The sequence below is a fragment of the Mauremys mutica genome, chromosome 14 (genome assembly GCF_020497125.1).
Source record: "Mauremys mutica isolate MM-2020 ecotype Southern chromosome 14, ASM2049712v1, whole genome shotgun sequence".
In the NCBI taxonomy this organism is placed as follows: Eukaryota; Metazoa; Chordata; order Testudines; family Geoemydidae; genus Mauremys; species Mauremys mutica.
Window position 1 is genome coordinate 11,609,723 of NC_059085.1, and position 12,005 is coordinate 11,621,727.

General features: G+C 44.7%; 1 protein-coding gene across 1 annotated transcript in view; it reads right to left on the minus strand.

The window, feature by feature from the left end:
* Nucleotides 1-11,751, minus strand: part of NLRC5 (NLR family CARD domain containing 5) — a 79,672-nt gene extending 67,921 nt beyond the window's left edge. The window contains exons 1-4 of the mRNA XM_044987676.1: nucleotides 11,746-11,751; nucleotides 10,861-11,155; nucleotides 8,207-8,239; nucleotides 1,709-1,777 (exon numbers count right to left, since the gene is read on the minus strand). Coding sequence (XP_044843611.1) covers nucleotides 1,709-1,777; nucleotides 8,207-8,239; nucleotides 10,861-11,155; nucleotides 11,746-11,751 — 403 coding nt within the window. The remainder of the gene's footprint in view (nucleotides 1-1,708; nucleotides 1,778-8,206; nucleotides 8,240-10,860; nucleotides 11,156-11,745) is intronic.
* Between the last annotated feature and the right edge of the window lie 254 nt (nucleotides 11,752-12,005).

Consider the following 12,005-nt stretch of genomic DNA (forward strand, 5'->3'; position numbering starts at 1 on the left):
TCGTGCCCAGGTAGCATGGAGGAGAAGGAAGACACAACCTGGCTCAAATGCAGAGAGGTGAGGAATGGGGGTGGGGGAAGGATACGAGCTAGAGCCAGAAGGGGAGGAAAGAGGCAGGAGTAGAGAGGGGTAGAAGATGAGGTAGGAGTCGGAGCTGTGGAGGGGTCAGGATAGCTGCAGGGGAGGGAGAAAACAGGTGCAGGAGCAGGGGGCAGAGGAAGGAGTTGGGGGCAGGAGCTGGGGTGTTAATAACCAGGTGGTGGGAGGGGGAGGGGCTGGAGAGGGAGCAGAAGGAGACAGGGAGAAATGGGGCGGGCGGGGGGGGGGGGGGGTCAGAAGAGTCCATAACTAGAGCTTACTTGCCTCCAGAACCTGGAATTGAATCCATGAGTCCTGAGTCTCAACATTGCCTTGCTGTCTAGCAAATAGTTGTGAAACATACAGGTAAAATGTGTGTCCCCACCCCCTTCTAGGGGCAGGGCCACATAAAAGATAACAGCCTTCTACTGCTACCAGCTACTCCATTAGTTTGAGCGGTAGAGGACTGTGCTGTGGATCTAAAAATCCCAGCCAGGCTGCTGACCCAAATAGAGAATCAATATGGTTCCACGTGATAGAATTTTGCTGGGTTTTATTTTTTTCGATTATTATGTTTTTTAAAAACCCTAGAAATTATATTTAAAAATAACCAAGTTAAAAGAATGTGAAGGATGCAAAGTCAAGCACCCAAAAGTTAGGCAATGCCAGAATTAGGGTTGCCTGTGCAACCTTAACTCATACCCACCTTGTGCATGTGCTTTATGATACAGTCTTTCATTATAGCCATGAATTTAGATCCTGAGCTGAGATCAGAGTCCAGCCCTCTCCAAGCTGAGAGTTGTCTAAATCCAACATTTTGCTTTGCACTCATTTTGGTTTCCAAACAACTCTCCGAGTTCACAATGTGATGGGACCAAGGCCTTGTTCCTGACCTCCTGAGACATGCCCCCTCTGAGAACACACTAGTACCTACTGGGAATGCTAGCTAGCTCCCAACAACCCTGCTCTCTCCAGCCCCTCCGTTGCTTCCTATTGTGTATTCCTATAGATGTAAGTCATCTATAATTTGGACATTCGTATTTTGTGGGTGTTGGCTCGGGCCATATGGCCAATGTTGCTGTTATTCTGTCTCACCTCCAGTTTGTGGAAATTAAATTCTTCCTCAATTCCTCTGGGTTTTGAAATCATACAAGTGCATTTTCAAATGTGCAACACTAGCTCTGGAGGCTTACTGGAGTTTTGTAATAAACTTGCATGTTTCCTGAACTGGTTCCCCATTCAAAAACAAATAAAAATAAAAATCTGTCATGAATAACAAACTGTGAGAGACCTTCTGGTCATGTAATTCCTTCAAAGGGTTTTTATTTTAGATTATTTTAATCCATCTTTTTCCAGAAGGGTTTTTATTGCACCTCTGAGCCAGTTTTTTGCAAACACCCATTGTCTTTGTGGTTTTTAAGATCAGTTGCACATGAGATAATGCAGCGTCTCAATACAGGCTTCCTATAATGAGGCAAGATGATTTCTTGGTGCTTTTGATTTATTTACTAGCATGCAAGAAAAATAACGGGCACTTGGGTCGATACTGTATATGACACATACAAAGTCAATAACTTGGCATTTCCCCACAGATGAACATGCTCATGCATCGTTTGAGAAATCCACATACCTAATCGTTGCTGTTTAGACTTTTTACCATTGGGATGAGAACTGCTTCCATGACGACGTCTTCCAGGTCCTGAAAGTTGAAAAGCAGCAAACATATTAATGTAGCATTGTGAGCTTGAGATCACATGGTATAGCATCCCGCCAACTACTACCAGTCAAAACCCCGCAACTGCTGGGGAAAAGCATGTGTGCAGTGCAGTCGTATATGGGGATGGATAACAGAATGTCAGCATCACCTGATTTGTGGGGGTAACACTCATTTGTGCTTCATGTATCAGGGAGAGGGTGTAAATTCTGTCACTTTGAGCCCATAGTTGACTGGATGCATAAAAATGTCAGTGTAACATTAGAGGCTGTTCATGGCTTTGAATATCTTCATTGGCAACACTTTAAATTAAAATGGGTATTTATAAAAAAAAAAGCGTTCGGAATTAGAAAATGGTTGTCAGATGTTTTCAATGGATCCTTTCACCATTTGTTAAGCAGCCTGGTGCTAAGACATATTGCTCACCAACGCATTAACCAGACCGTTCTCTGAGGGACTGTTGCAAAGTGCACTGAGTCTACCAATACACATTCCTAGATTCCAAGGCCAGAAGGATCCATCGTGATCATCTAGTCTGGCCCCTGTACAGTAGGAAGCAGGAACTTCCCTGAATTAATTCCCGTTTGCACTACAACAAGTGTTTTAGAAAAACATCCAATCTTGATTTCAAAATTGCCAGTGATTGAGAATCCAATTGTTGAGATGGTTAGTAGTGCTCATTGCTCCTTATTGATTGTCTGAATTTATCTAGCTTCAATTTCCAGTCATTGGATCTCGTTATATCATTGCCAGCTAGAGTGAAGACAATACCAGTCAGCATCATAAGTAGTGCCCACAGTGCACCAGCTGCCTAACAAACCAGTTTGCTTGGTTAAAGTGCCTCAAAAGTCCTAATTGTAATTTATATCCAGGTTAAAAAGCAACATGTTTGGTCTGATTCTCTGGAGGGCTGCCCGGCTAATTGGGGATTGATCATCTTACACTGGTCCCGATCGGAGCAGAGCGGCAGAGGCAGTTTGCCGCACACAGAGGCATGCGAATGGATTTCTACCTGAGTACTGGGGCGTTGGATGAGGGAAGAGAACACACTGCACAGGTAACACTGAGCCAGGAAGCGGTAACCCACCAGAGTTCCAAGGACGCTGTGGCTTGGAATTGGGAATGCGGGAGCCTCATGCACTGGGAGGTCTTGAAAGCCTCCTAAGCTCTTTCTTGGGCTCATTAGAGGTGTTAATTTTTTTCGTGCAATCTAAGTGCATATTCCAGCCTCCCCACAAAGGCCATTCACCTTTAACAAGGCAGCCTTGCTCTGGATCAGGGAGAGAGGAGTCCCCCTTATGAGCTGTCTAGTTACAGCAGCGTTTTCAAGTGTCCATCACCATAGTACGTCCAGGCACAGCAGGGGCCGGATTCAATTTTGCATCTGAATTTTCCTCCCTCCGGCTCTTTTTTTAAAACCCTTTTTCCTAAGCAGGACAGAAACCTAATGAAGACTGAGCCAAACTTCCCAACCAATGACATTAATGGGTGTTTGAAATCAGGCAGAATGAGTCTCCCTCCACCCCCACCCCCCCAACCTGGGGATGTCGCCTAGCCTCTTGTGATGTGTGTGCACAATTCCCCAGCCCCTGACAGAACTGGGTAGCGGAGGTTATGGAATCTGGCCTGTTACAATGGAACATGGTTACAGCTCTCTCAATCTGCACCCTGACCCAAAAGCCTTTCCTTAGATTTCTTCCGAGGTCAGACGCTGCACTTTCAGCTGCTCCTTCCAGCTGTCCATCTCTCTCTTACAATTTTTGTCTGTTCAGTTTCTCTGTGTTCTGCCTTCCCTCCCTGCACACGCCTACTCAAAACAATACTCAGCAAAAGCTCCGGGGTGAGTTCACATACTTCTGATGGTTTAGCTTGGGGTTTATCCTTACAGTTATGTTAACTGAAAGCTGTGTTCACACCTATCGAGCTCAGTGAGGTTTTAACTCACTCCATAACAAGGTTTCACCTCGCTCCTAACATTACTGATAAAGGATATCGCTCATTGCTATTAGTTATTTATATTCTAGGAGCCCCAATTGGGATCAGGCCCCCCATAGTGCAAGGTGGTGCACACATATATAGTAAGAGGCAGTCCCTGCCCCCAAGAGCTTACAGTCTAAACAGAGCTGAGCTGGGAAGATGAAATTTTAAAGGGCCAGGACTTTGCCATATTGAGGTTTTGTGGGTTTACAGAGAAGAGAAAGAAGTGGATGCAGAGATATAGGGAGGGTAGTCTGGTAAAAATCCTCTCAACTGTACATTATATAAGGAAGTAGTGAGAGGTGGGTTGGGTAGGATGTGGTTTTGAATACGTAAAGAGAGCGATTCTTGCAGATTCAAGACGGAGATAACAGATCCAAAAGCTGCACACTGTACCACAGATTACAGCTGCACATTGCACCACAGAAAACAGCCCACAGTGTCCTTAACATTTCCATAACCACACTGTAATTTAGGCATATCGGTCCCGATTTGCAGTCATGTTTGTACACACACAAATGCGGGCCGACTTTATGCAAGTGCCAACTCCACATGCATGCACAGTTCTGGGGATACAAACATTGCATGGCTATCTAGCTGTGTGCGTAAACCCTCAAGTGCAAAACATGGGGATGTGTTGCACATGCACAAATTACAGGATATCAGGGCCACTGGCAACAGTGACTCAGAGCCACATTCTGCCTGGCACCCTGCAGGAGCTATGTGTTCCTATGAATTTGAATCTCAGGCTCTGTCTACACTAGAAACACTGCAATGGCACAGGTGCAGGAGCTCGTCCGTCGCTGGAGTAAACCCACCTCTCCGAGAGGTGGTAGCTAAGTGGACAGAAAACTTCTTCCGTGTGAATTGTTCACACCCCTGAGCTACATAGCTGGGTTGACCTAATTTTCCAGTTCTTAGGGTATGTCTACACTACAGCGACTCTACCCACATAGCTGGGTAATGTAGTGTAGTCCAGAGTGCAGATGCAGCCTATGTTGATGGAAGGGTTTTTCCCATCAGTGTAGGAACACCTCTTCCCCAACGTAGCAGTATACTGGGGAATAGATCGACAAAACTGTGCTGCTCAACGGTGTGGGTTTTTCACACGCATGTCCAGTGTAGCTGTGTCAACCTAACTTTTAAGTATAGACCAAACCTTAGCTAGTCTCTAAAGTCACAGACCCACGTACGCCTGGCTGGCATCCTAAGCATAAATCACTGTCTGAACCAAAGGCTCTGAACCGCAGTAGGCCTGGCTTTGGCAGAACAGCAAAGCGCCAGGTGTCAGCGAACCAAGTAAGCACATTCCTGACTGGCCAGGACTGTACAAAAGCACACAGATCTCTCAAGTAAGTGTGTAAACACATTCTTAAGGGATGGTACAAGAACACATCATAAGATAAGGAGGGGATGAAAGGATAACGGATGAGGATGTTCTAACTAGCAGGTACAAGGGCGGTAACTAACATCTGGAGCAGGGGTAGGCAATCTATGGCACGCATGCCAAAGGCGGCACACAAGCTGATTTTCATTGGCACTCACACTGCCCGGGTCCTGGCTACTGTTCCAGGGGGCTCTGCATTTTAATTTAATTGTAAATGAAGCTTTGTAAACATTTTAAAAACCTTATTTACTTTACATACAAGAATAGTTTAGTTATATATTATAGACTTATAGAAAGAGACCTTCTAAAAACGTTTAAATGTATGACTGGCTGTAGGGATATTAAAGAAGGTTTATATTAAACATGGTTTATATGAGAAATGATTTATTGATTTATTGTTAATTGATACTTTATAACTTAAGGTTTATGTTAGAAGTAAATTTGTGATTCCCAACATTTAGCCTCTAACCTGCAAGCCACCAGCTGTGTCTGTGTGAAGCCTGCTCAAAGAGATACTTGGTATAAAACTTGTTAAGCTCAAAGAAATACTTTGTATAAAACTTGCTAAACATTAATTAACTCTTAAGTAAGCCAAAACAGTAGCTGTTATAGTGTATAGATAGAGACCCCCACCCTCTGTAAGTTTTCATCTCACTTTATCTTTGATTGTTAAAAGACAGGGAGTCTCACATAAATTGGTAACACCCCAAAAAGTAAAGAGACAGTGAAATAGATGTGATTAAGATAGAGAATGTATGTGACTGAATGGTTAGGGAGTCACCAGCCTGAAGAATTCAGTGTCGGCTGAAGAAGGTGTCAAGTGGGATCAACCAGATGACCCCCGGAGGGCAAACTGGAATCCACCCACCACACCTCAAAGGAAGGAAAAACAAAACATCTAATAACATGGAGCCAGCCATCTGCTAATTGATTTAGCAACAGCAAAATGAAGCAACTCTCATAAACTGACATAGGAATAAATTCCTATAAAACTGGACTCTAAAGACTGAGGACTTTGAGTCTATGGTTCTGCTGCCAGCCTCCAGGAGCATCAGATGCATCTGACACAGACTCGGCTCCATCCTCATGACCAAGATACCTGGCCAGTAACTTGGCATGAGCAACATCTAGGCTGGTAACTATAACATCTATACAGAACCTGAATGAATGATTGTGTGAATGAATATATATATATATATATGTGTGTGTGTGTGTATAAGGAATAAGTAGTAATAGAAATAAGTAGGAAAACATTGTCTTTTGTTTTGTTATGGTATTTACAATAAATGTGGCATCTTTGCCTTATCCCTCTTAATAAGATCCTGCTGGTTTTTATTATATTGGTATAACATGGCACACAAAACCTTAAATTAGAGTGAATAAATGAAGACTTGGCACACCGCTTCCGAAAGGTTGCCGACCCCTGATCTGGAGTGTAATTTGTAACTTGTTTGTATCCATGTATAAAAGGAGCCTAGGGGACAGCATCCTGGTGTGCTGATTTGCCTCGTACCATTGTCGTGGGCATACGTGTGTGTGTGCACACGTAACCATGGAGCCAGGGCACTAGGACTGCGCTTTGTCGACAATAAACCTGGCCAAGTGCCTCCGCCACCAAAGCCTGTGGTCTTTCTTTCCAAATAACGCCGAGGTCTCCTGAAGGGGTAAGCAGCATTAACTGCTAGTGCAGCTGGCATCACAGCGCCGAGAACAGCAGCACTGAGCAGCCGTAACAAGTTAGCAGCCCTAACAACTCTCCTCAGCACTTAACAACACTAATGGGAACTTCCTAGGCAAAATGCAGAGCTCGGTGGACTTCTGATCAATTATTTCTCTACCACGCAAAATCACACATGAAAATCACACTTGGCCACTGACTTAGCCTGCCCGCCCCTGGCCAAGTGCAGAGCCCTGCACAGCGATCAGCTTGCACTGTTCTCAGACACTCATCGGCACCCTAGGTTTCAAAAATTCAGCTCTACGTCTGCAGATTTCTTCAAGATGCAGAGCACAGAATACAAAGGTTTCGTTTCAGCATTTTTATTTCTACTTGTGTGCACCTTTGGGACGGATGCAGCAGTAAGGTTAGAGCTTTCTAGATGAAAGCTAACCCACATCCAGCAGGCTTCTTCTACTGATGCCGGCCTGTGGAACAATTGCCTCTCAGCTCAGGAAGTGATAGTGCTGCAGCAATACTCACCACAGCCTCTCTCTACCTGCTGCAATTCTCTTCATGCGGGTGGGTGGGGAGATGTGCCGGTGTTTTGATTTTAGAAACCAGACACCGTTCGAATGAGAGACTGAGTTTCTTCATAACACCCATCCAATAGTAACACAAAGCTTGGCACACTGCTGGCTATTAAACGACTTCCACAAACCCCATGGTGGGGTCATGTGCAACCGGGGTGCATGGAGGAGTCTGAGCCTTTCCTGGTATGTTGGATTAAAGGCCTTGGACTGACCTTTGGACCACAATCCATAGCCAGGAAACCAGGCACTAAGCATCACTAAGTCAACATAAAACCAAATGCATTTCCTCAAACTAACCCGCCGTGAGGCCAGTCATTCAAATGCAGCGAATTAGCCAGAGGGGGTCATGTTATAATGCCCTGGGGCTAGGAGCTCCTCTAGACTGGAAGAACAAATCAGTAGAGCGTTGGCGAATTTAGGGCTTATTGGGCTTTTCTGAAACATGCAGAGGGAAATCAAAACCTTGGCAAATACCTGAGACGTGTAGAGAATAAGAGAACATGGTACAAGCGGGTTCCCTCATGGGACGTTTCCGTCTGGGCTCAGTTTGTGGCCTACTCTATGGTGGTTCAGATTATTGCAATGTCCTGGTCTTTGGCTCCGGCCCCAAGTAGGGTTGCCAACCCTCCAGGGTTGTCCTGGACTCTCCAGGAATTAAAGATTATGTCATGTGATGAAACCTCCAGGAATACATCCTGCCAAAATTGGCAACCCTGCCCCCAAGACGGCTACCTGTCAGAGGGCTGGGAAGCTCCTAGAATGTTATCCCCTTGCATTCGTGCCATAGGCACCGGGCTTACCTGTAGGTGGAGAAGGAGACTGAGTACTTGCTTCTGCAAAGGCTTCTTGTTTCTGGTTTAAATTACCTACAATTATTAATTTAAAATAAAATTAGGATATTGCCAGTGCCTCCCTCTAACGTGCTCCAAATGAGTTAGGCTCACCTGTCTGCGGCATTACCAGCCTGACAAAACCAAAGGTATGCGACATGCAAACACACACACAGTGCTGCAAAGGAAACCCCGGTCCAGCATCTGACAATCTGCTGTATTGCAAACAGGCACGGGGCACCGTGTCCTACCTCAGATGTGTCCTAACTCTCAGTTAATCTTTTGTTCCCAGAGAGGTGTGAAGCTTCAACTTTTACACCATGCAGTTTGCTCTGCCTCATGATGGGACTCACAACATTTGCAGTGCTAGACCTGCCTCAGCCTAAATTTGACCCACACGCTCATCCATCAGGTAACCTGGTTACTCATGAATCACCCGGTTTCAGCACCACTCCAGTGGGGCAGCCTGGAGATGCCGGGCTGATGCTAAAGTTTCAGTTTGCCATGGATTTTTGTATTGATGATATATTCATGCATCATAGTTGTCAAGGAAAGGGCAGAGCTTTCAGCAGCCGGTGGAGAATAGTTCAGATTTTTGTTATCCAGGAATGTGTGGGAAATGTTTTTGGCTTGTGAGATAAGCACAAGCAGCTAAATAGTTAACAATATGGAACTTCTTAGGTGCCAGAGTAAACACCCCAAAGAAATAAAGAGGTGCTTTATTTCACAGCTGTAGCTTTAGGCTGCCTGCCTGCAGATTCAGACAGACATCACTACACTGGTTTGTACGTGGCTTCCGTTCGGAAGTTTCTCTTCACAACCAGAACATTTTTCTTTTGAAATGAAAAAGACGTTGGAGCAAAGTTCTGTGGCAAGGAGAGGAGCTGGGGAAACTTCTGCAGAATCACAGACCCAGTTCAGGGTAAATGGTGATCACTGTATCACTAGTGATGAATGAACCTCCAAAGGTTTAGAGCTTTGGTCTGGATAAAGCTCAGCATTTATCAGAGAATCTTTGGTCTAAAAAGCATTAGACTCCCAAGAACAGACTCATTTCCAGCATTTGCTATTCTGCTCGAGCTGGAAGTACAATGAGATCAGTACAGTATTTTGGTATTTCCATTTCCAGGGCCCAGCTGAAAGCAGGAAGCAGGGAGATGCATGTAGAAGGTCTCTCCGTTGTACTTGTCTGGTACCAAAAACCATGAACAATGACCATTTTAAATGATTACTTAATATTTGTATTACAGTAGCGCTCAGAGGCGCCCATCAAGATAATTGTATTAGGCACTGTGAAATTAGGGTGACCAGACAGCAAGTGTGAAAAATCGGAACAGGGGATGGCAGGTAATAGGTACCCATATAAGACAGACTCCTGAATATCGGGACTGTCCCTATAAAATCAGGACCTCTGGCCACCCTATGTGAAATAAACACATAAAGCCACAACTCCTGATCTAGAGATTTTACAATCTAGAAAACTTTAAAAAAACAACAACACTGAACTCTCAGGCTAAAACTTGTTTTAGCTTGAACTCTGGAAGGAAGTACAAGTCAATTCTTATTTTTAGCTTGTAGCTAGATTTAACTTTGTTCCCCTTTCTTTTTCTGGGTGGGTTGCTCCTATTCATGGAGGCAAACAGGGTTAATATGCAATAACAAGACTGCTTGCATGATCTGTCTGCTTAGATGAGCTGTCAGTTATTTGCATAACCTCCTGCTAAGCAGGAAGCTGAGGGCTGAGGATATCCAACAGCTAAATAGAGAAGATCCTCTCGGTGAAATCCTAGATCTACTGAAGTCAGTGGGGCTCAAGATTTCACCAAATGTGTCAGGAACTATTAAATAAGAGTTTGGTGTCTATAACGCTCTGTGTGGTGTTATTCATTGTCAATGACGACAGCTTACGCGGAGCATCTCCCATATTCTCCTGTATGGATCAGACTGGGAAGAAATTTCTTTTGATGTTTTCAAAGGGAGAAAACCACCTCATAACTTTTGAAGGGCTATAAAGTCGTAAAGTCTGTGGGATAAATTGTTCCAGTGGGTGGGACATTCAATTATAATGATTTAAACAACAATATTAATATAATTATGCATGTTAAATAAAATGACAGATGTATATACTGTATCATTATCACTCTCTGTCCTCTCATCAAAGCTCTCAGGATCCTTATGGGGCAGAATACATTGTCATACCACAGGGCCAGTTTGGACTAGTCAATGCCCTGAGTCCTTCCAAAGAGATTTTGCCTCTGAGGACATTGCTAATTTGGGAACTGGATGTTCTGATCATGCAGAGACAGGCCCCAATCCTGGAAGGTATTGCACACCTCAACTCCCAGTTAGGTCAACAGGAATTGAGAGCACTCAGTATCTTGCAGGATCAGGGCCAGAATGAGCAAAGTGGACGCAGTCCAAACTGATCCATTTACTGTATTTCCATCCTAAAACATCCACTCCCATCATGCAAAATTCACTCCTGCCATTGCTCTGTCGAAGCCTAGACCTAAGAGTGGAGATGCTAGGGATCAAGGTTCTGGCTTCTTGTTTGGGAAGAAGCCGGTGGGGACTGTTTCAGTGTGAATTGCTGCTGATCAACTCCCCAGCTCTTTCTCCTTTACCTTCTCCTGAGGCACTCATGAGTTGTATCTCCAGGTCCATGGGGAGGCTGCATTCCATGCAGACGCACTGGATAAACTGCTTCCAAATGATCGGTCCTGCATTCTCAAGAGTGTCAAGGAGCCACAAGACCTTTTCTTTGCAGTCAGTGATCCCATCCACGTGACTCAGGTCCATGTGAGGAAGGAAACATTTGGCTTTCATAAGCAGCCACTCAGGGGCATGACTCAGGGACTCCACCAGCTGTGGCTGAGCATTTGCTATGGCCCTCTGGAGATCCATATCCTCCATCTGGAGCTGGAAGGAAGAAACCGGATAGTTAGTAGTGGAGTTGGGAACAATGGAAACTTGCCCTTGCACAAACACTTACAAATCACTCCTCCTGGTGTTTGGTTAGGCTGCTTATACAAAACCCCATCTCTATTGTTCCCTTGTCCGTCCATCTCCCCACCATTTGGCTGTTGTATTATTGTCAGAATCCTAGACTAGGAGCTCTTTGGGGCAGGGACTGTTTTCGGAGTGTGTGTTTGTACAATGCCTAGCACAAGGCAAGCCAATCCGTGTTTTCGGGGGCTCGGGGGCTACTGTGCTAGAAATAAATAACAAAAGCAGAGTCGTGTACAACTTCATCATCAATAACTTCACTGATATGGCAAGCTGAGCCATAGTTCACATATTGTCATAACAACAGAGCGGCTGGGAGGCTTTGGGCTCCAAGAGTGGGGTTATATTTTACTATTTAGGGGACTGATGCAGCCACTTTTAGTCATGCACCATGGACTTCAGTGGGAATTGTGACATGTTCTTGGCCCATTTGGTGACACAAAACCATGTCCATGTTCTACTCTCACAATCTCTTCTGCCTTACCCAACTGAATATCTCCTACCTGCATCTTGAGACGGTGACTTTCTTTCTAGACTTTTACATTTTCAAATGTAACTGTGGATTCTCCTCCATTTCCTGTGGAATTACCGACCCCCCGTAGACGTCACACTTTCAATAGACATCGGTTCTCGGATGCGTGTTTTGTGCATGTAAGTGGATGCTTTGTCCTGTGCAGCCTCCTACGGGGAAAGAAGTGAACTGTTAACAGAGCAGGATATAAATACACATGAATAAATACAAAATGCCATATGCAATTACAAG